This window comes from Grammomys surdaster, unplaced genomic scaffold (assembly GCF_004785775.1).
Source record: "Grammomys surdaster isolate TR1022 unplaced genomic scaffold, NIH_TR_1.0 237, whole genome shotgun sequence".
Lineage (NCBI taxonomy): Eukaryota > Metazoa > Chordata > Mammalia > Rodentia > Muridae > Grammomys > Grammomys surdaster.
The window spans coordinates 1,782,800-1,805,759 of NW_021604682.1; the positions used below are offsets into that span (position 1 = coordinate 1,782,800).

At 40.7% G+C, this 22,960-nt stretch overlaps 1 protein-coding gene across 1 annotated transcript in view; it reads left to right on the forward strand.

The window, feature by feature from the left end:
• LOC114626547 (solute carrier family 5 member 4-like) overlaps positions 1–22,960 on the forward strand; it is a 197,771-nt gene that overhangs the window by 159,053 nt on the left and 15,758 nt on the right. Inside the window, exons 9-12 of the mRNA XM_028773976.1 lie at positions 11,744–11,836; positions 18,699–18,834; positions 20,861–20,968; positions 22,680–22,830. Of these exons, the coding sequence (XP_028629809.1) occupies positions 11,744–11,836; positions 18,699–18,834; positions 20,861–20,968; positions 22,680–22,830 (488 nt within the window). The remainder of the gene's footprint in view (positions 1–11,743; positions 11,837–18,698; positions 18,835–20,860; positions 20,969–22,679; positions 22,831–22,960) is intronic.

Below are 22,960 nucleotides of genomic sequence, written 5' to 3' on the forward strand. Positions count from 1 at the left end.
TACTTTTCACCTGCATTTGTTACTTTTCTCCTGCATTTGTTACATTAAACCTGCATTTGTTACTTTTCACCTGCATTTGTTACTTTTCACCTGCATTTGTTACTTTTCGTTCCCTTCATACTAGCTATTCAGATACTGAACAATATAGCATGTCTTTGTGTGGTTACGGTTTGCGTTTTCCTACTGATTACCAATGCTCAACGTTTACTTAATATAAAATTTTTCTGGGGATGTTCCCTGGCCTGTGGGGGATTAGACAAGACCCGGGAGTGGGGTGGGGGACAAAAGAATGAAGGGACAAGAGACACAAACAACTAGACCAAGACAAGTTTTCTGATCAAAGTCCATGGAGCTCTATTTTCTCAGGCAATTTATACAGGCAAGGAAGAAGATAATGTGTTTGGGGAAATTTCACAGAAGCTGGGCATTTGACACAGCAGTTATCTTGCAACCACTAATGTTTATGTCTAGCTCAGGGCACAGCAACCACTGGCCATCTGCTTTCTCAGGAGTTGATAGCTGAGGAAAAACAAAGCCTAAAACTATTCTTTCAAAATGGAGAAAGTTTGGCTCCCAGCAGGGATGGAGAGATGGTTCAGTGGTAAAATGTACTTGCTGTTCAGAAAGATCTGAGTTCAGTTCACTCACAGGGAGAATTACAAATATATGTAACTCCCACTGCAGGAAACATGGGATCCTTTCTGGCTTCCACTTATGCTAGACAGGCAGGAAGTACACTTACTTTCAGACAAAGAATGCACACACATAACAAATAAGTAAATTTTGAAGATTTAAGTAAATTTCATGTGCTATTAATATTTATTAATATTAATGATTGATTGTAAGAATGATTTCTTGAGATCGTCCATCCATTTGTAATCAGCTCCTGTGTGTCTTCTGCTGTTGAATTCTTTTAGTGTTTAGTTTGTAAATATTGTCCCTATTTGTCAGGTCTTCTCTTTGTTGAGTTTTTCCCTTTTTGGAGTGGGGGCGGGGGTGGGGGCAAAGGCTTTTATAAGAGTTAGTTTTAACTGGCCTACAGAGTGTCAGTTTTCCTATGACATTTCCACAATACTTTGCTTGGGTTGAAGTCACACACACCCATATCTCTGTCCCCTATTTGTACCCCTCCATTCCCAGGATTCCCCTTGCTGACTTAGTGTTGCATGTGTTCTATCACCCTCTTTTCATGACCTCTTTAGGGCCATTTTTGATGTTTATGGGCCTCTCTCTATTTTTATAACCTCTATTCACACTCATGCCCATACACACACACACACACACACACACACATACACACACACATTCATAGATACACACAAATATATGTGTGTGTGTATATATATGTATGGTTATGTATATGTGTGGTATGTTTTTTTACTGTTTTACTAGATATAATATTTAGAATATATTATTAACATAATATTTATTTTATTTCTATTTGTATATAAATTAGAAGCTGGGATCCTCATATGACAGATATCATGTGATGTTTATCTTCCTGAGCCTGGGTGCCTAATTTAGCATATTTTCCAGACATTTCTTGCAAACGTCCTGATTTTATTTTTCCTTATGGCTGGATAAAATCTCAGCATGTTTACGTACCACACTTTCCTAACCCATTCATCAATGAAAGGATATTTCAGTCATTCCCATTTCCGGAACTATTGTGAATTGAACACAGCCACTGGGTCAATGAACACAGTTGATCAAGCTCTGTGGAGTGGGTTGTCAACTCTTTGGGGAGATGTCAAGGAGCGGTATGACTGAGACACATGGTAGGTTCATTTGTAGTTTTTTGAGAATTCTCCACAGTTATTTTTGCAGTGGCTGGTACAGTTTGCCCTCCCACCCACGCTGAGCCAGGATTCAATTTCCCTCCCCTGGTGCATGCAGTTTTCAATCCCACCCATGCTGAGCAGCGAGGGCTCCAGTTCATTTCTCTTCCCCATCCTCTCCAGCATTTGTTGTCAGTTGTCTTGTTGATCTCTGTGACTCTGACTGGGGTAAGATGAAATCTCAAGGCTGTTTTGATTTGTGTTTCCCTAATTGCTAAGGATGTTGAAAACTATTCTAGATCCCTCTTGGTCATTTTTATTTCTTCTTTGGAGAACTCTCTGTTCAGATCTATGGCCCATTTTTTTTAACTGGGTCATTTGATTTATTGACTCTTTTGGTTTTTTTTTAAGTTCTTCATCGACTCTGGACATTCATATTCTATCATTTTCTATCAGAATCTATCAGATTCACCCTCTACCACATATGTAGCTGTAAAAGAATGCCTCCAGTTCTGTGCGCTTCCTTTTTGTCTGGTTGATAGTTTTCTTTGCAGTAAAGAAGCCCTGTTTCTCTATTGTTGATCTTAAATCCTAGGCAAGTGGTGTTCTGTTCAAAAAATCCTTTCCAGGGCCTGTATCTTACAGTGTAGTGCCTATGTTTTCTCTAGCAGCTTCAATATTTCCCAGCTTACGCATTCCTTTAGGCTAGCTTCTAGCTACCACCCCAGCTTCCCTCTTTCTCTGCCCACCTTTGTTCCTTGAAAGAAAAACATTCAGACTTATAATCTTTGAACTTGCCATATAATGCAATTCCTGGACACAGAGTCTCTTACCCTAATCTTATCAGCTAGGCTGTATCAGCCATCCACCAGTGGCAGAGGCCGCTGGTTCTAGCTACCCCAAGATTGTACATGGCTGTTGTGTGTTTCTCATTCCAAAACCTGGCCCAAAAGTCCTCTTCTCTTTCCTCATGTCCCTTTTTTCCTCTTGGTACCCTGAAGTCCCACCTTTACCCTTTGCCCAGCAATTGGCTCCCACTTTCTTTATTGACCAAGTCAAGAACCAATCAGAGAATCAGACCTTACTAATAGTACATCCCCTTACAAGGATATGCCACTTCCTTTATGTAGCCTTTGAACAATGAGCTACCTGTGGTGTGTGTACAGAAGAGGGGATGAAAATTACTCAATGACATGCAGGGAAACTGTGGTGGGGACATCTAAGTGGAGTCTTGGAGGAGGATCAGGAGTCTACCAGAAGAGCTAGGAAAGGAAGTGGATGTTGGAGCAGAAAACTCAGAGGCCTGAAATCCATCTTTCTTTCCCATCCCCACTGTTGCTTTCATAGTCTAACATATTTTCTGGAGCCATATTCATCCAACTGGCCTTGGGATTGAACCTCTACCTGGCGGTCTTCATCCTCTTGGCTATCACTGCTTTTTACACAGTGGCTGGTAAGTCTGCCTCTGGTTTTATTCACCCATGAAATGTTCTGTTTGTCCTCCCACGATCTGGGATTAGTAGATTTGGTGTCAGCCTTCCGAGGGGCAGATTAAGGATACCATCCCATTGACAGTGTGAGAATAAAGCACAGGACGAGAGCAGCAATTGCCAGAAACACAACGGAAGGTTCATTGTTAGATGTAAGAAGATTGATCAAGACAACAGTATGAGGCTGAGAAGGTTACATACAGAAGTATATATGTGTATATATGTGTACATATATACATCTAACAACAATTAGTGGAAAAGAGGTCATGAATTTGAAAAGGAGCAAGGCTCTATAGATAGATAGATAGATATGTCAAATGGGGATAATTCAGTAGATTATTATGGTAAGCTGTCAGCTTTCCATTACCTAATATTCAAAAACTCTCCGACATGGAACTCCACCAATAATTCACAGAACTTTGTATCTCAGTAAGAAAAGAAAGTGAGTTAAATATGGTAATAAACACTTAGAAGAAAATGATGTCAAGACAAGCCAGGACTCACATGGGACCCATGATATGTTGTCTGCTGATTCCTTTCTATGTTTGGGATAGAGGAGAGCCTAGAGGTGAAGAGGGAAATCAGGATGCATGAATAAAATGTCCTGCTCTGATATTTTCTCTCCATAGGGGGCTTGGCCTCAGTGATCTACACAGACTCTCTGCAGACTTTAATCATGCTGGTTGGCTCTTTAATTCTCATGGGGTTTGGTAAGTGAAGATTGTGTGCTCTTCCTTGGGCTAGGGAATTATAAGAAAAGTTCCTGTCTGTGTGTTCTGTAATGTTGCCTCCTGGTTTCACTGCATCATACTTCCATTTCATATGTAGATCCCTTAATGGGAATGTTAACAGTCCAGTCATCTGGCTGGGGTTCTTTGGCTGGATTAGATAAAGACTGTGGATAGATAGGGGAAATAGCTTCAGTCCTGGCAGCACCAAGCCCATTCATCTGTTGGGAGTCATTGTCCCATGAACTTTGCCTAGGCAGATGTGAATTAACATCTAAACAATCTACTTTATCTTGAATGCTGATATTCCTTTCTTCTCGATTCAGGTTCCTTGTAAAGCTTTCCCTTGAGTTTTCTACTTGGGTTATTGAGCTTTTCATTTTGGCCTGAGTCCTCTTCACATTTCTGTTTGTATTACGTTTTGAAACCCTGTATTCTTCTCTTCATCACCTCCTCCGGCCTTATATTGCATTTTCTTGTGCATTATCTCAGGCATTTCTCTTCTTTAAATTTATTGAGATGTTCCCTTGTGTCCTTCTTAAAGGTCTTGAAATTTTTGATGAGTTTATTATTACTATTTTCAATTTCATATCTTGGGGTTAGTCTAGGTAACTGTGTTCAAACAATGGCTAGAGCAATAAGGCACTGGGAAGGAATTAAAAGGATACAAATAGGAAAAGAAATCAAACTATGCCTGTTTACCAATGGTGTATTAGACATAAGAAATCCCAAAGATCTACAGGAAAACCTCTAAAAATAATCAACAATGTGGCAGGATAGGGAATAAAAATTTAAAACTCAATAGCCTTTCTAAATACCAACAACAAACACAGAGAATGAGATCATGGACACACTCCCATTCACAATATCCTCAAAGAAAACAAGATATCTCAAAATAAAGCCAAGCACCAAAATGAAAGACAGCACAATAAAAAATTTTAAACCTCTGAAGAAAAAGATAAAGGCACTGGAAAATGGAAAGGCATCCCACACTCATACATTGCTAGAATTGGCTTGTGAATATAACCAAAACTATACCAAAATATACCAAAAACTATTTATAGATTTAATACAATCCCAATCAAAATTCTCATCTAGTTGAGATAGAAGAAACTATCCCAACATTAATATGGAAACACAAAAGACAACAGATAGGTAAAAATAATTCTGAGTAAAAAGAAAAATACTGACTGGATTGCCATTCCCGATTTCCAGATATATTACAGGGCTGTAATAATAAAACAATGGTATCAGAGCAAAAACAGACATGTAGATTAATGGAACACATTGTCTTTTCCTAGCTTGTACTAGGACAGCCCATTACATTCTACTCATAGCATCCAAATGCTTTTATAGTCCCCAAAACTTTTATATTCCTCCAAAAACAAACAAACAAACAACAACAACAGCACAACACCATGATCCGGCTTGTCACAGAAACTTGTCTGTTGTTTTTCCCTCACTGTGACAAAACACTAGGGTAAGTCAGCTTTTAAAATGCAGAGTTTATTTGGGGCTTGCAGTTTAAGAGATATAAGAATTCATGACTGTCATGGTGGAAAGAAACATGGCAAGAAGGCAGGCATGGTGCTGGAGCAGAATCTTTGAGCTCACAGCCTGATCCACAAGCAGGAAGCAAACAATACACTGAGAACGGTTTGAGTCAAATCCCACCTAGCTTGTTACACACCTCCTCCAAGTCCATACCTCCTGTGTAGTCAGGGTTTCTACTGCTTCAATAGAACATCATGACCAAAAAGCAAGTGGGGAGGAATGTAAGTAACTTTAAATTATCTGATGTACTTGTTGTCTTGAAGGCTTACTGCTCAGTAAACACACCCTTTCCAGCGCTTTCTGAACTCTGGCTGGCTAGTTCAACTCAGCTGGTCTGGCTCAAATTCCTCTTCAAACTGACTCATTCGAAGTGGCTTCTCTCAGCTTCTGATTGAATTGCTCTGCTTGGTCTCAAACTAACTCTGACAATCTGTTCTAATCTAGCTGCTTTCTCTTTCTATGGCTTGCTCTGTAGTCACTTACAGCCTATTTCTGTAAAACTCTTGGCGAAACTGCATCTCCTCTCTCTCTCTCTCTCTCTCTCTCTCTCTCTCTCTCTCTCTCTCTCCCTCCCTGTGTGTGTGTGTGTGTGTGTGTGTGTGTGTGTGTGTACTGTCTCTTAAGTCACCTCTCCTGTGCTGTTCTCCTGAGAGGTGTGCATATCCTATTTCTGATTCATTCTGTCAAATATTTCTCTAATTTGTCAGTTCATCTGCCCCTCAACTAGGCATCACTTTCAAACATGGTTGCTTCCTTCTACAAATTAAATGAACCTACATTGTTAGGGGTTAAATATGTGTATTATTTACACATAGATCATACTGGAATCCAGGGAGTGTTTGCCTTCCAGCTGAATCACATAGACTGAGGTCTTTTGATATGTCCTTGACAGAACAACCATGTTGATCGATTAAAATTCCTCTACAGGGGAAAGGGATTATTTTGGCTTACACTTACATATCAGTGTTCATCATTGAAAGAAATCAACTCAAGGAATGCAGGAACATGGAGACAGGAACTGATGCAGAAGCCATGGGGAAGTGCTGCTTACTGACTTGCTCCTTAAGGGTTGCTCAGCCTGCTTTCTTGTAGAACCCAGGACCACCAGCCCATAGATGGCACCACTCATAATGTGCTGAGTCCTCCCCAATCAATCACCAACTAAGAAAATGCCTTTCAGGTCTGCCTACAACTCAATCTTATGTAGGCATTTTCTAAATTGAGGTTCCCTCCTTTCAAATGACTTTAGCTTCTGTCAACATGATATAAAGCTATCAAGAGACCTCATAATTCTTACAAGGAGTTCTACTAATTATGGACTAAGTATAAGTATTCAAAGATAGGAGCCTATGAAGGCCATGCTCATTCAAAGTGCCACACTAAAACTAAAGGCCTTTTGAAAATATCTATAGAAACCTACTACTTTTATATTTTAGAAAAATATAAAAGAAGTTTAAATGGAATTACCATATAATGGTAGACTGGACATCAGTTGGGACAGGAACTGATACAGGGCAGGAACCTGGAGGCAGGAGCTGATGCAGAGATCATGGAGGGATGTTATTTACTGGCATGCTTCTCCTGGCTTACTCAGCTTGCTTCCTTATAGAACCCAGGACCACCAGCTCAGGGATGGCATCACCCACATTGAACTGGGCCCTCCCTCTTTGATCACTAATCAAGAAAATGCTAGGGGCTAGAGAGATGGCTCGATGGTAAAGAGCACTGACTGCTCTTCCAGAGGTCCTGAGTTCAATTCCCAGCAACCACATGGTGGCTTGAAACCATCTGAAATAACATCTGATGCCCTCTTGTGGTATGTCTGAAGATAGCTACAGTGTACTCATACAAAAAAATAAATAAGACTCTTAAAAAAAAATACTGAGAAAATACCTTACAGCTGAATCTCATGGAGGCATTTCTTCAAGGGAGGCTCCTTTCTCTGTGATAACTCTAGCTTGTGTCAAGTTGACACCCAAATTCAGCCAGTACACGCCCCAAAGAACTATTTCTAAACAGGTCTACTTCTTCTGTATCCAAATAACATTTCTTTCCCACTACCTCTGGTGGGTGGTAGGCTAGAGGGGAGGCTGAACCCTTATTAAAATAGATTGTGAAGGGCTGAAAAGATGGCTCAGTGGTTAAGAGCACTGACTGCTCTTCCAGAGATCCTGAGTTCAATTCCAAGCAACCACATGGTGACTCACAACAATATGTAATGGAGTCTGGTGCCCTCTTCTGGTGTGTCTGAAGAGAGGAATGATGAATACATAAAATAAATTTTAAAAAATAGATTGTGAAAAAATATACACTAACACACCTGTTTCAGCCTCCAAATTTCAGGGAGTTTCTGTGTTCGCCAAATATACTTTATGTTAATTCTCTATTGGACCAATTCTTGGCAAAAAAAATTAATATTCAATATACAACCAGGAGCTTTTCTCCTAGATCATTCTGAATCTTATCAAGTTGACAAGTGTTTACAACTCTAGAGGTGGTGGTACCTGGGAAAATGGAGACAGTAAATGAGGCAGACTGCAGTCTTCTGCAGTGGCCAACTTTATTCAGAGCATCAGACAATTTATACTCTGAGGGTTAAGGCAAGTCATCTGCATAAAGTATAGAATCACAAGAATGAACTGCACATGGCAAAACATGTTTTTCCTTAGAGGTGTATAAACAAATAGCAAGAGCCCATTGAGTCTAACATGAACACACTCCTACCCACTATACCTGGGAGAGCCACGAAAGCACACTCCAAGAACAATTGTGTTCTTGAAGAAATGGGGATCACAAGACTCTTGTTTTCCTGTTTTCTCACAAGCACTCAGAATTATCCAACTACTCCATTCTAGAATGTATTCTAACAGACAAGTACTGAACCATTGTACTCCCCCCCACCCTGTACTGAGCTATACTTCTCTGGAAGTCTCTCCCTTGTGACTACCCCTTGGCCTTGTTGCTAGCCCTTGGGGGCAGCACTAATTGTCTATGGACCTGGTCTTTACAGTGGGTTCCCAAGGATAAAATGATAAAAAGCAATTTCTTTCTCTCTCTCTCTCTCTCTCTCTCTCTCTCTCTCTCTCTCTCTCTCTCATATATTACATCCAAACCACAGTTTCTCCTCCCTCCTCTCCCTCTATCCCCCTCTCCTGGCCCCCATACTCCTCCTCCTTGAGTAAAGGGCAGGCCTCCCAGGGATGATATCAAGCAAACATGGCATATTAAGTTGCTGTGATTAAAGCTGGATGAGACAACCCAGTGGGAGGAAGAATCCCAAAAGCTCCACCAGTGCTCAGGATTTTGATTCTTAAAGCTGCTTAATAATTCTTAAGACTCAGAATTATTTCAAAATGGCTTCCTGATATTGTGCCATGAGGAAAGAAAAATATTTCTAGTTGCTAGTATGTGCTGAAGACTCCAGGATTTCTGTAAGGTTGGACTAGAACTCTGTTCACTATTGAGTCGAGATTGAGTCCATGGGTTAATTATATTTTCCCAATATCCTGCCCTCCCCCCTCCTCCCGCCCCCACCATGGGTAAGTCATATTTTCCCAATCCCCCCCTCTCTTTCTCAGTGTGTGTGTGGGGGGAGGGGTTGTCCCACATCTACCCCACCACTGGGCATGGCCAATTAGGGAGCCAGAACACTACACTTAGCCCACGCCTTGCCCAGGTGGGTACAAGGCTGTAGGGAAATGCTGAGACACTGTTCTGGGGATAGGAAAGCACAGCCTGAGATGTGGGAAAGCCAGAGTTGGTTCTGGGGTCCCTGGGCCTGTGAAGAGGCCTGGAGCTGTTGGGTTCTCTGACTCTTGGACATCCAGGCACTGCTGCGAGTCATGGAAGAGCCAAGAACAGAGTCAAAGGCTGCAGGCTGGGGACAGCATCTAGCCCAGGTCCAGGAGTAAGAGAATCTCCAGTTTGTCCCAGCGGTGATTGTCCTTAGCTTGGCAGAGGCAGACTTGGTGGTAGCTTTGTCTGCAATTACAGAGAGACCTTCTACAGGAGAATTAAGCTGTGGTTCTGTAGCTGAATGCCTCCTCCATGGCTCTTCATGGCAGATCTTGATGAAAGAGACAGTCCATAGTTCTAAAGAGTTTATTGTCTGTTCATGGTGGGAAATGAATGAATAATGCTCCATACCCACTTCTCAGGGTAGACTCCTGTGATTAAATATCTTTTGCAGGGAAGAATGTCAGGGAAAGGAAGCTTCTTGGCTAAGCCCTCCAGGCCTCTAGGCATCTCATGAGCATGGAGAACTGATTTGGGCCTACGTGACCATGGAACACATTTCTCTCTCTCTCTCTCTCTCTCTCTCTCTCTCTCTCTCTCTCTCTCTGTCTCTCTCTCTGTCTTTCAAGATTTATTTATTTTTTATTTATATAGTTCATTGCAGCTATCTTCAGACACACCAGAAGAGAGCATTGGATCCCATTACAGATGGTTGTGAGCCACCATGTAGTTGCTGGGAATTGAACTCAGGACCTCTGGCAGGGCAGTCAGTGCTCTTAACTGCTGTGTCATCTCTCCAGCCCAGACACATTTCTTTTATGTGAGAAGCATAGTTTGTGTTCCAGGTCCGGAGTCTGGCAGGGAACAGGGAGTCACCTAAGTCTTAGGTGTGTGCTCACCAAGTATCCAAGTCTCAACCTTCTCTCTACCTTACCAATCCTCCTGGTATGGTTTTTACCATCCAAACTCGTGTGTGTGTGTGTGTGTGTGTGTGTGTGTGTGTGTGTTTCTCTTTCTGTGTGTGTATGACTGTCCCTCTTTGTGTCTCTCTGACTCCCTCTGTGTGTCTCTCTCTCTTCCCTCTCCACTTTCAATCCTTCTCTCTTCCTCTGTGTGTCTTTCTCTGTCTCTCTGTGTGTGTGTCAGTGTGTTTCAGTGTGTCACCCTTTATGTGTTCCTGTCTCTGTCTCTCTCCCTTCCTCCTCTCCTTTCCACCCTAATCCAGAGGAATCTGTCATTCTCCCCCTCACACTTGTTCATATAAAATTGTAGCTCCTACTTAGTTTTGAACTACAAAATCTGACTACAATGAAACATATATCACTAGGACTTCAAGGCGGGAATGGAAGCCATTTATGTCTGTTCTCCTACTTCACCAGGAAGTTTGCAGAAAAGTGAGTGGCCACAGAAAGTATGACACTAAGCAAAGTGACTCAAACCTCAAAAAATCAAACAGAAAATAAGCATCACACATTCTCCTTAGGTGAAGATCCTTGCCTGCGATGTACACATGTATATATGGAAACACTGTAAATGTGGATCCAGCATAACATAGAAACATGAGGGAGAAAAATGTGACATCAGTGATAGGAAGTACAGAATGCAGGAGTGAAGGATAGAAAGATACTTTGTTCCGGTTTCAGCTGTCATGGTTGTGAGTGTGTGTGTGTGTGTATGTGTAGGTGCACACATGGGCACATGTGTATGTACATATGTGTGTGTACATATGTGTACATGTTTGTGTGTGCATGTGTCTATGCATGTGTGTATGTATGAGTGTGTTAGTGTGTGTATGAGTGTGTGTATGAATGTGTATGCACAGGTGTGTGTGCACATGTGTATGCATGCTTGTTTGTATGCATGCCTGCCCACCTGTGTGTGTATATGTGTGTGCGTGTGTGTGTGTTGAGTAAAAATGTAATTGACAGATAAAGTATAAAACCATAACAAAGTTCTGTTGCTTCTAAATGTTCATTTTGTAACTGTGAAATGTCTAGTGAGGTTTGTAGAGTTTGGTACTGGGCAAATGTTATTAAGTGGCAACCTTAATTGAGCTGCATAATTTTTTTTATGTATGAGTTCATTGCTTTGTTAGGTGATTTACTTAAGAAATCAGAAAGAAACAATATTAAGGAATTGTTTTCTTTGAATACTCAGTAGAAGCCAGTATTCTATCATGGATGATCCCACAGGCATGTATCCACCATTGGGGAAAGCACTGAAGATGTGACCATGCCAATAGGAAGCACTCAAGTACCTTCACTGCAGTGGAGTGCTTATGAGCATGTGCTGTTTGAAATCCTCACACATTCTATCTGATGCCTTTCTAGCATTTGCTGAAGTCGGAGGCTATGAGAGCTTTACAGAGAAGTACATGAATGCCATCCCCTCTATAGTGGAGGGGGACAACCTGACGATCAGCCCCAAGTGCTACACTCCTCAGCCAGACTCCTTCCACATCTTCCGAGATCCTATCACTGGAGACATTCCATGGCCAGGACTGATGTTTGGAATGACCATTTTAGCCATCTGGTACTGGTGTGCAGATCAGGTGAGCATAGACATTTGCAGGTGTGACTGTGTTTATTTTTATTTTTCTTGTTTGATGCAAAAGCATCTAGCTTTTACTATTTTGTGCACATTGACAATATTTAAAGTGTCAGATACTTTTCTATGTCTTGTATATAGAAAACAGATGTCTTGTTCCCTCCTCGCCACATTATGTTTTCTCCCCTCAGAGATGCATGCAGCTGTTTCATTTAAGTTTTTTAGACTTCTTTTCTAGTCTCTAAACCACTGTGTTTGGTATATTCATCAGAACTGATATAATTTTTGAAGGCAATAGAAATAGATATGCTCCAAGTGTATCACACACCAAATCAGATTTTTAAACTTAATTGGGCCCGAAATGACTCAAAGGTTTATGTTTCTTTCTTTAGACTTTCTAGTTTTAGCATTTTTCTCTTAATTGAGAATTTAGCTTTCTTTCTTCAGTTCCGGATCTTCTATTGTCCCGACCTTTCTGTAGCTCTTGATCACAATTTTAGAACATTCAGTCTATAGTTTTTGTCATTATATGAAAGTAATTATTTGCTATCGCACACACACACAGACATACATGTTTTGGTTCTGTGTGTGTGTGTGTGTGTGTGTGTATACACGCATATATATGTGCGGTTTTCTCTTTTCTATTAACAATTCTTACTTTTACCTTAAAGTTTCTTGGCAATCACTACTTGTTATGTATCAAGACATCTGCAGATTGGTGGAACACCTACGCAGTATTTTTTTTAAACAGAGCTTTTTTTTTTTTTTTTTTTGGTTTTTTGAGACAGGGTGGCCTCTCTGTGTAGTCCTAGCTGTCCTGGAGCTCACTCTGTAGACCAGGCTGGCCTCAAACTCAGAGTTCCACCTGCCTCTGCCTCCCAAGTGCTGGGATTAAAGGCGTGCGCCACCACTGCCCGGCTTTAACGGAACTTTGACATCATATACCAGAGCAGGAGATTCCACTTCTATCCTATCTCTGTAAACAAAATAGCAAGACTTTACACTGTGATTTTTTTAGATGCTGTTAAGAACAAAAACTAGTGAGAATTACAAAGAGTCCAGGGGTGCACCTGGAATGAAAGGCAGAGAGAGAGACAGAGAGAGAGAGAGCGAGAGAGAGGGAGAGAGAGAGAAAGAAAGAGAGAAGGGGCTATCACCCAAGAACTGTTTCCAGAAATCTGGAGACCCAATTCCTTTTTAATACACAGAACTGCACAAAGGGATTGAAAAAAAAAACCATGTAGAAACTAGAAAATCTATTCCAACTGGCAGAAGTAAAATCTCCATAAACTCTCCATATTGGAATGGAGATGAGATTTACCTAACATAGTATTCAAAAATGATGCTTACAACATAATTCAGGGAGGAGAGGAAGGCAATGATTGACAGACTGGGAACTTCACAAGATATTTAAAAGTAACAAGTTATTTAGAGGAAGGAGGCATAATTGAACTAAAAAGTCAATGGAGGAATTCAGCAGCAGATACACCAAGCAGAAAGAAATAACAACCTTGGGGGGGGGGACCATTCAGAGAAATAGTGGTGGAAACTTCTCAAGTCTGGGAAAGGAACCAGAAATGCAAAGCCTGGAAGCTAACTGAGCGGCTAACAGGATGATTCAAAAGATGTTCACAGGAAGATATGTTTTGATCAAACTCTCAAAACTTAAATGCAAAGACAAAATATTGGAAGCTGCAAAGAAACTTTCCACACATGATGGGAACCCTCTGAGGTCGAACTGATTTTTTTTAATGGAACTCATGAAAAGCAGAAGAAAGTAAAATTTTTGTGTTCAAACATGCTAAATCAACCAAGAACATCATAAATAAAGGAGTTGGGTCTCCAGACCCAACTCCCCACTTAGGATAGTATATAAAATAAAACTTTTTTCCTTTTCTCAAATAAAATAGAAGTTTTCTTTGTACTTTTTCTTCAGATAGCTTTCATAGGAAACTTTTTACATTTAGTAATAAACTCTATAGTAACATTTTTAAGTGGCCTCAGACTAGCAGGCATAAGTTAGAGCCCAGCAGTTCTTGCTGAGACAAAACAAAAGCTGTTTACCTAATCTTTGGCTGTTTTTAGAATGAGGTGTTAAGTGTCAGAAAACTGCAGTTTTTGGCCTCAAGAATCACAAAAGGCAAATCAGACACAGTGGCCTACAATGTAGCTTTAGTAACTTTAGACAGATAAACTTTTATTATATAGTAACCCCAATGTAAAGAATAAAATTCTATGGCCAATCATTTTTGTAAGGTCTGTAATCTATCTGATATACAAATTTTTTATGACATTTCTGGAGTCCAGGCAATCAAGTATGAGCTCTTAAATGTCTTACAAAATTAAGGAAAAATACATGTTTCTTTTTGTTGTTGTTGTTTTGTTTTGTTTTTGTTTATTTGTTTTTTGTTTGTTTGTTTGTTTCGAGACAGGATTTCTCTGTATAGTCCTAGCTGTCCTGGAACTTACTCTGTAGACCAGGCTGGCCTCAAACTCAGAAATCCGCCTGCCTCTGCCTCCCAAGTGCTGGGATTAAAGGTGTGCGCCACCACCGCCCGGCTAAAATACATGTTTCTTGAATTGAGCTGTATTTGTAAAATTTGAAAATTAGCAATATCTAAAAAAAGGAACAATTTTAAGCTATCATAAACCATGAGCTATATACTAACTATAAGTATACCAATTAAAAAACTTAAGTTTTGTATTTCTTTTTTTTTTTTTTTTTTGGTTTTTCGAGACAGGGTTTTTCTGTATAGCCCGGGCTGTTCTGGAACTCACTCTGTAGACCAGGCTGGCCTCAAACTCAGAAATCCACCTGCCTCTGCCTCCCAAGTGCTGGGAGTAAAGGTATGTGCCACCACCACCCAGCCAATTTTTTGTATTTCAAATAGTGGCTACAACACATAGTTCAATTATCTGTGCTGAAGCAGGGAGGAATTCAAGAGAGTAAACATGTAATCTAATTATGTATATTGTATTTTCCATTAGATGAGCTGTCTATTAATATAGTAAACACACCTTTTATGGGCTATATGTATAAATTCATAAGAAATACAAAGGCATATGTAGGAGGAAAAGTGTAACAAATTGATCATGTATTAGGCCAAATATCAGTATTCTTTAATAACCAATTATATTATTATTTGGAATAGGAAATACTTTATTAAATGCTTTTTTTTAAATACCTTTGTGATCTTAATCTATAATTTTGTATTAACATAGCAACAGTTTTAAAGCAGGATGCTAAAACTTCTTTTGGAAATAAACAAATATAAATCTATGTTAATAATCTCTTTTATCAAAGAACTGTTATAAAACAGCCAACAACTAATCAATCTATATAATGTATCTATTAACAACAGCTTCTTCTACTTTTTGTAAAATCACTCCTCTTTTGTCAATTAGTTGTTGAAGAAAATTAGAATTTGTATCTCTCTTGAGAATATTAAACAGAGGCTTAAATTCTTTTGTGGAGAGTTTAAAATAAGGTAGCCAATGGGCATCTCTTAGAAACTTTTTGAAATAATTTAAAATAAGTAAACTATCTTTTTTTATTTGAATTCTTTTGTGTCACAATTTATCTAGGAATTTAGCTGATGTCTCAGATATTGAAAAGATATCATCTTTGGATGTTTTCTGGAGGAACAAGCACTCTCTAAAATTTTAAAGCTCGTTGTATGAGAGCAAAGGCTTATATTAAAACTCTTTTAAAGGGATCATTTAATAAGCCAATTGTGTAACACAAAGAAGGTGTTCTTGTTTGATTCCAGATAAAACTCCTACTGAGATCTCTTTTATATATATATATGGTTTTTTAATAACTCTAACTCTGGATTATTAGTTTTATTCTAGTTTTTTGTTACCAAAAGTATAAATTTGTAATCATACCCAATAATATATAACCAGGATGTATAGTGCATACTTATATATTTTAAACCAATTAAGAATAAGAATAAATGTACATCTCAACAAATTTTTCTTACCTTTTTAGCTGTAATAGAGAAAAGCACCCTTTCACTTAGCAAACTGGGAAAAAACACTACCAACTTCCTTACTAGAGAAGCCAAAAAACTGTTGGCCTTCCTCGAAGAGCCGCTTATGAAAACAGTTAACTCTTCCCAAGGTTCTTTATGCCACTGCCCTTCTCCCAGCCACAGAACAGGGTAAACTACCAGTTTTTGTTGCGTAAATTGAGACTGCCTCCCAAGCAAGTTTTAAACTAAATCGAGCAAGCGGTTTTAACCAGTTTTTCTTTTGAATATGAAACATAGAACAACAATCATTCAAACAATAAGACAAAGACAGACAATTGACACACATAGACAATATTGGTGTGCCAGTGACAGACAATAGACAGAGGAAGCAGAACTGATAATCTCTCCTAGAGAGAGCCAGAGAGAACAGGGCATCCCCCTTGATCATCTCTTGCTCCCAGGGGGCTCCAAAATAAGCTTTTTCTTTTTCTTTTGCTAACACATCAGAGAACAAGTAACTGCCTTTGCTTTTTCTCTCTCTCATTTTCAAGGTTTAACTTCTCATCTCCTCCTTAGGAGGTATAACTTTTTTATCAATAGTCCCCTCTTGAGAAAAACAACATTAATGAAAGCAAAGAATTTTTAAAGATCCTTTTTTCTTAACCCTAGTTCCTCGTGTCCAGAATATAGGTTCCTTGAGCCCTGTCACAGAGTGACCATTTATGCCAGTCCTATCACTCATACGTCGAGATCGGGCCACTCTGATACTCTGATTCTCCCACAGGTGGACTGTCTCACAACAGGTCAGACTGTGGCATCCTTGTGAATTCGAGGTGTTCTCAGACACCTCGGGAGTTGTCCTCTTGGGTGCTCCAGAAAATGCAAAGGTCACTTATTTAGTGCCTCCGGGAGTCACTCTAGGAAGTGCTCCTTAATGTGAAGTGCCCTTAGGCACTCCAGGCAGTCAATCTCAACAATCCTGAATACTGGGTAGGCCTACCCCTCCTCTGCAGAGCCAGTGTACTCTCCTCCTTGATTTCCAGAGTCCCTGTTTATGTGCCAGAATGCCCTAGTCCCATGGGGCACTGAACTGGGATCAGAACACCTGGAAGAGAGAAATGGAGGACAGGGGACACAAAGAGTGGCTTGTTGATAGTCTGACCAAATTGCTGATTTTACTTTTTTTCCACACAGGGGTTATATGCACATAGAGGCGGGATGTGGGGAAGGGGATGATGCAGGAGTGTAGGTGTTCAGGGGGGGTACAGATATCTTCGAGAACAGAGTGTCAGCTGGATGAAGGTTCAGGGAACAGATCATTATGACTCCACCTATGATTCACTTATCCTTATCTAAGTTGGTACCAAGGCTATCCAAGGTCTATGAATATCCACAAGACCTATGACTACTTGTCTTTATCCAGGCTGGTAAATTTCCACCAAAGCTGCCTGTTTACAATATCTTATACCTATCTATTTCAGTGTTTTTCCACAGAGACCCAAGACTTTGTTTTAGCAGGCATGTATGTCAGACCTATTGCTGATTTTAGGCCTATGGCTGATTTTAGGCCTTCAGCATATAAGCAGGGCTGCCCCTGACAACCGATATTCATGGTACTGAAAGGAACAATACCAGAGGAGAAAGGTAAACACCAACTTAGCTGCAAACCCTTTGCTCTACCATGGTTACCTGCCTACAAGATCTGCTGGTGCAACACTGGAACAAAGCTTGTGAAAGGAACCAAGCAGGATCTGATTTAAGGCTGATGCCATGAGAAGGAACCTACAGCCAGCAATGGTTGGGTGGCCAAGAACCTAAGACTAGACCATCCAGGGACCTGGAGTAAAGCCAAATACTACTGTTCTGCTAAAACTAAAATAAAGAAGAAAGAAAAAAATCTACCAATATAATGACTCCTGACAACATTCTGCTACACTCGTACATCAGTGTCTCTCACGCCCATCCTCAGAAGCTTCCTCCTGAAGCAGATGGGAATACAGAGACCACAGCCAGACATTGTGCTGAGAGTAAGAGACCTCGGAACACTTGGCCCTAAATGGGGTGTCTACATTGAATCCCTCCCCTCAGAACCACACCAATTCTATCACTTTCACTTCCTAACTAGATGAGTTTTTAGGATAGCCCGAAGTATTCTAGAAATGAATGTCTCAATGTTTTATTGTCATGGCTTAATAATTATGACATTTCCATGGAAACTGGCTTGACCACCTAGAAGGAAGTTACCTGATAATAACAAGGAAGATGTTGAGGATATGTATGTACAACGTTCAAGACAAGAACACACAGCTTATGGCAACACCAGAAGTGGCTTGAGAAACCTGCTGCCCTACTGTGCTACAATCTGGGTGTGACAACCACGCTTCAGTAACAGATGATGTATATATTCTATATACTAGGGTCATGTGTACTTTATATGAAATGTTGAGAATACCCTAAAAGAGATATTTCTACTTTAAGGATGAGAAACAGAAGATGTACAGAGGTAACTTACATAGTAATACAAATCCTGATGCTTCTATAAAGCCCACTGGATTCCACTAACCATAACTTTTATAAATGATATTTAATTTAATTTTATTCTATACATATGAGTGTTTTGTGTGCAGGTAAGTATGTGCACAGTCTGTGTGCTTTGTGTCCATGGAGGTCAAAAGATAGTATTAGATTCTTCCAAAACTGGAATTATGCTGGGAACTGAACCCTGGTCCTCTGAATGAACAATATCAAGAGCTTTCCATCTGCTGATCCATATCTTCAATCCTAACCATATGATTTCTTATTATATGTAATATGAAGCCTTGAAACAGTATTCTCACCCTCCTTAAACTCACTAGCAGATTGTTGCACTAATATGTTGTGTTTCCCTGGCAGGTCATTGTACAGCGCTGCTTATGTGGCAAGAACATGTCCCACATGAAGGCTGCCTGCATCATGTGTGGCTACCTGAAGCTGCTGCCCATGTTCCTCATGGTGATGCCAGGCATGATCAGCCGAATTCTGTACACAGGCAAGCCATGAATATATGAATCCTCTTTTCTATACTTGATGTCTGTGGATTTTAAGATTGGAAAAGTTTTGATAGGTTAGAAGGAGAGATGGAGGGATGTAGTGGTAATTTTAGATCGACTGATTTGTGTTCCTGGAGGGTCACGCTCCCACCCATCCACCAGAGCCCTCTGGATTTGCAAAGGAAACACACATACACACACACACACACACACACACACACACACATCAGGTAATATTTGACATGCCCTGAATAGCTCAAATGCTGGTCACTCCTAAATCTTCCTGGGTAGCAAATGCTCCCCTCTGGTACTCCTGAGACTCCTAAACCTTCCCATGCTACCCTAGGCCTAAGCAAGGAAGTGGCCAGTGGCCAGTTATCTGAATTCTTACATGGCTGATTGGCTTTCTTTCCTGCAGCACTCACTTCCCATCCTTCTCCCATAGTCATGGTGACTCCCTCTCTTTCTTTCTCCTAGCTCTTAGCTCACACAAATCTAAAGGTCTACCTGCCCAGCCATTAGCTCTTGGTTCTTTATTGATCGATCAAAAACCAATTGGGGACAAGGACCTTCAGCATTTGGACACACAGATTCCCGATTTTGGGAGCCTGATTAAATCAAAGCATTAGAACCAATCCCCAACAGAGGGAGGCACTTCTGAGAAAAGGGTCTGAAAGAAAACATTCAGCAGATTTGGCATTCTTCTTCATCACTTTTGTACATCCTGTTCCTGTGAGTGGATTTGATATAAGATAGTCCAGAAGTTCCCTGGGTGATGAGGTGGAACTGAGGAAGGATGTGATAGCTGACTGTGGTGCTTTGAATATGCTTGGCCCAGGGAGTGGTGCTATTAGGAGGTATAGCTTTGTTGGAGTAGGTGTGGCCTTGCTGGAGGAAGTGTGTCACTGTGGGAGTGGGCTTTGAGGCCCTCCTCCTAGCTGAAGTCAAGGCTTCTAACACTTGTTAAAGGATGATTTCCTCCCCTACAAGGCACATGGAAGAAAGAGGCTTCACCAAAACATCATAAGAATGATCTTCAGAGTTCAAATCACCCTCCACACCAATGAATGCCTTCCATATTCCTACTAGGATGGCCCACTAAGCCCCACTTAAAGGATTTCACAGCTTTCCAATCCAAAATCCCAAAATCTACATTACTCCAAACAAAAGCATGGTCAGACCTAGCACAGCAATACCCCAGTCTCTGGTACCAACTTCTGTCTTAGTTTCTGTCTTAGGTTTTACTGCTTTGAACAGTCACCATGACCAAGGTAACTCTAATAACATTTAATTGAGGCTGGATACAGGTTCAGAGGTTCAACCCATTATTATCAAGGTAGGAAGAATGGCAGTGTCCTGCCAGACATAGTGCTGGAGGAGATGAGAATTACACATCTTGTTCCATCTTTTCTTTCAGGCAGACAGGAGCATCACAAAGCCTGCCCCCACAATGACATGCTTCTTCCAAAAAGGTCACACCCACTACAGCAAGGCAACATACCCTCCAACAGGACCACACCCACTCAAACAAGGACATACCTCATCATAGTGCCACTCCTAGGCCAAGCATATTCTAACCACCACAGTTACCTTTTACGGTCAGGTGAGGCGACATCTTTGACCAAGAAGGTCTTGGAGACACAAATGCATATCTTGGTCTCTGACAGAACTTCGAAACTGAATCAATTGTCAATATTTGGGGAAAATTAATTTTGGAGTAAGATGAAGATAACTACTGCTGATTTTTTTTTTTTTTTGAGGAATTACTTTTTCTTGGTTAGGAAAGGTAAGGAGACTAGGCCAATCATTTCTGAGGAATGAAAGACACATTTCTAGTGTTAATCCCATCACACAACATTCACTGTGTTTTCCCAACTAAGCGTAAGTGTATCAAGTTCAAAGCTCAGCATCCAATTTCTAGGCAAATACGGCTTCTCCCATCTATGACCTTACGTCTTCGCTCTGTCCCCTGTTTGCAGATTGTACCTAGTCCGGTCCTGACCAATGAACTGTATCTCCCCTTAGATAAGGTGGCCTGTGTTGTGCCTTCTGAGTGCGAGAAACAGTGTGGCACTGCAGCCGGCTGCACCAACTATGCCTACCCCACCTTGGTCCTGGAGCTGATGCCTAACGGTGGGTAAACATCCATAGCATGGCTAGAGGGATACGTGGGCCATGGAGGATCTATTGGGGAAGACTCTCTGGCAATCCTTCCATTAATTCAGTCCTACTCATCAGATACTTCTTGAGAATCAGTCATAAGTTTACTAGTCATGTTATGGCTGGGTCTGGAGATTGCAGACATGACTTAATTTCTGTTAGAAGAACACTGCTTAGGGTGAACTCTGTCTTCTGGCTCAGTTAACATTGAAATGACTTGTTAGCCAAAGAAGTTTTAATGCTACAAATGCATAAACCCAGAAGACTTGAAGTTAACTGTTACCTTGACTTTAGAATAATATCTCGATCTGCACACTTTGTACCTAAGGATACACCATTTCTCATGTGTTTCTTTAGCTCTTAGGATTTACCAGTAAAGTGAGCATGATTGCCCTACATCTCAAAACTCACTGTAGCTTTACAGTCTAGATAACAAGCTTTATCTGTGAAGTCCTGGTTATTAGGATTTCAGAAAGTGAGCTGGGCGGTGGTGGCGCACGTCTTTAATCCCAGCACTTGGGAGGCAGAGACAGGTGATTTATGAGTTTGAGGCCAGCCTGGTCTACAGAGTGAGTTCCAGGACAGCCAGGACTACACAGAGGAACCATGTCTCGAACCCCCCCCCACCAAAAAAAAAAAAAAAAAGGATTTCAGAAAGTGATCATTGCTGTGGGGACCATACACAGAGCACATACAGAGCTGAAAAGTCTAAGTGGTCTGGGGTCTCGGTGAACAATTCTGTGCCATTTTTCCTCTTGATATTCACAAGGTCATTCAAAATTAAGGAACCCACAAACTCAAGGTAGAATGCATGTCATCTTACACTGTACTGGGAAGCCTGGAGCCATCACTAACAGGGGTTAGGAGCAGAAGTGTGAAGCTCTCACAATGATTGAAAACTTTCAGCTTTGTCCATAAAGTTTTCTCAACAGTATCATCTTCCAGGACTCTAGTTCTGTGATTCTCAAAGTGCTCACAACGCCAAGAGTTTCTTCTCCAAAGAAGGATGGTACCAGGTTCTTCCTTCTCTTGCAAAGTTCCCAGAATGTGACCTTTAAGTAATATTTAGCTCTTAAGCTGATACTAAGCTGAACCAGAGGAAGAACCTCAGAAAATGTTTGCATTATAAATCCAGATAGTGGGCTGGTGAGATGGCTCAGCGGTTAAGAGCTCTGACTGCTCTTCTAGAGGTCATGAGTTCAAATCCCAGCAACCACATGGTGGCTCACAACCATCTGCAATGAGATCTGACGCCCTCATATGGGTGTCTGAAGACAGCCACAGTGTACTTACATATAATAAATAAATAAAAAAAAATCTTAAAAAAAAATAAAATAAATCCAGATAGTTACGTTTCTTAAGCTCATTTTAAGCCATAGAAGCTAACCAACCACATGATAGCTTTGTATTTTTAAAATTAAACTCCCAGATTAAAAGACAAGGATTTCACTACCACATCTTTTACATTCAAATACAATGAATTTCATTAAACCTTTCTCCATTGTATAATGATGTATCCACTGATTGAATCACAAAAAAAATTCAGCAATCATTTACACTGATAGTTGCATTAGGTAATAACTCTGTAATTGAGTGTTTTATCCTTGATTAGCTCTTGGATGTAGCAAATCACTCATAAGCCATGACATCCAATCTAACCAGAGCTTGCTCCCTCTGACCTCAGGACTGCGAGGCCTGATGCTGTCAGTCATGTTGGCTTCTCTCATGAGCTCCCTGACTTCCATCTTCAACAGTGCCAGCACCCTCTTCACCATGGACCTGTACACCAAGATAAGGAAGAAGGCGTCAGAGAGAGAGCTCATGATAGCCGGACGGTGAGGAAACCTGGTCTCTGCCTAGAACCTCTCTGAGGAGGGGGCTAGAGGCAGGAACTACAGAGCCCTGCTCTTTAGATTCAGGGAAACTAAAAATGTACTTCTACAATGGGGAAGAATCATTAAGAGA